Source organism: Nannochloropsis gaditana, assembly GCF_000240725.1.
Source record: "Nannochloropsis gaditana CCMP526 unplaced genomic scaffold scaffold193, whole genome shotgun sequence".
Taxonomy (NCBI): Eukaryota; class Eustigmatophyceae; order Eustigmatales; family Monodopsidaceae; genus Microchloropsis; species Microchloropsis gaditana.
The window spans coordinates 37,061-38,806 of NW_005803760.1; the positions used below are offsets into that span (position 1 = coordinate 37,061).

The 1,746-nt window shown below is 58.3% G+C and overlaps 1 protein-coding gene across 1 annotated transcript in view; it reads right to left on the reverse strand.

The window, feature by feature from the left end:
- Nucleotides 1-1,291: 1,291 nt before the first annotated feature.
- Nucleotides 1,292-1,746, reverse strand: part of NGA_0185220 (nli interacting factor family protein) — a gene marked incomplete at both ends in the record, with an annotated part of 1,461 nt that continues 1,006 nt past the window's right edge. Inside the window, one exon of the mRNA XM_005855447.1 lies at nt 1,292-1,746. This exon is cut by the window's right edge and continues 208 nt beyond it. Coding sequence (XP_005855509.1) covers nt 1,292-1,746 — 455 coding nt within the window.

The window sequence follows — 1,746 nt, forward strand, 5'->3', positions numbered from 1 at the left end:
GAGGAAGCACCCGAAGGAGGCTTAGACAGGCTCCACTGTCGCCTGATCGACTTGGAAATGGCCCGCTACGTGCCTACCTCCTCCTGCCCTTCCTCTCCTTCCTCCTACTACCCCATGGGCGGAAAGTCCAGCTACGCCCCCCCCGAGGCATTCTACAACCGCCCGTCTTCCCCCTACCCCCTGGACCCGTATGCCTGCGACATCTGGGCCCTGGGTATTTGTCTCTACATGCTCTGCACCGGCCGGCCGCTGTACCAAGGTCCTGAGGACGACGCTTTCCTCCTTCTGGCGTCGGGAGGGGCGCCGGGGCTCCTGAGCCATTACGAGGATGCGTACGGGTTGACTTTGCCGCGCTCGGTCCACAAGCTTTTGGCTGGCATGCTCTGCCCCGAAGGAGACCAGCGGATGACGCTGGAGGAGGTGATGAGGTGGAAGTGGGTGCAGGCGGGAGGGAGGGAGGAGGAGGAGGAGGAGGAGGAGTCGTCCTTGGCCGGCTGTTGGTCCCCAGCAACAACAGTGGAGGACGAGGGGGAGGACGGGGAAGAAGGTGTACGGTGCGAGGCATTGCCCATTTTGGTCTTCCCGTGACTGGGAGAGCAGGCGGGAGGGCGTCTAAGGAGTGAGAGGAAAGAGGGGAAAGCGACTGCTGGACTAGAGGGACCTGTAGGCTTAGGCCAGAAGTAATTCCTGGGTGCATGTATGACTGATTCGTGCCAAGGACGGGAATGCAGACAAAAGATAGACAAGATTCCGAGTGAAAAAAGTGCAATAGATGAAGGCCAGCGTAGACGCCGGAAAAATGTTTCCGATATAGATGTAAATTTAGCGTGATTAGATGTGTTGGCGAACTCAACATTTAGATTGTCTGATACTGTGTTTGATGGCGATGTATTCCGGCGACAGCTGGCAACTACACTAACGGGAGCAAAGGGAGGCGGATCACAGAGAAGAAAGGAAGGGATCAGGCGGGGGCGGAATGGAAGGAAGCTTGTAAGATACGTAGCAAGCAGAGCGATCGACCGGACGGGAGGAGTGGATGCAGTCCTCCCTGTGGAAGAAAGAAAACAAGTAAAAGGCAGCACGTTGCCTTCGAAAAATTGACATGGCAATTCTTTTCTTAGGCCGTTACAAAACCCACGCCCTCGCAAGATGCAGGGACGTGCCTCTCTGTGCTCAAGGTTTTTCCCCCTGCCCCTGATCAAGTCACCAGTGGCTTATTTAGATGCTCAAATGCTATGTACATACTGCACGCTCCTCGGACAAGCCCTTCCCGCACCACGGCTTTGCGTGATCATCCGCTCTTCTCCTGGCCTTGCCACTGCCCCTCCCCAGCCTCCCTCCCGGCCTCTCCCACGGCCTCTTTCCGCTCCTCCGCTCCCAACAGGCGGCGTCGGACCAGCTGGAGCTGAGCGCGCAATTGAAACAAGTCGCCCAAAAAGGGACGGACGTCGTCCAAGGGGGCTAAGCGCCGGTCGATCATCTCACCCACTGCCTCCAGGGTTCGATCCTCGGCGTCGTCGTAGAAGGAGGGGACGAGGATGCCGTTCTCGGGCTGAGGCACGAAGGACAAGGGGTTGTTGTCCACCAGCACCACCCGGGACAAATCCGCCTTCCCCAAGCCCGCTTGAATCCTCCTTAAGTCCTTCAGATACGTGCCGTGCACATGCCGACAGGCGGGTCGGTAGAAGCGGCCGTCCAACAGGGAACCGGTGGGGTCTAACCGGTCCAACACTGGTCGGGCATAGG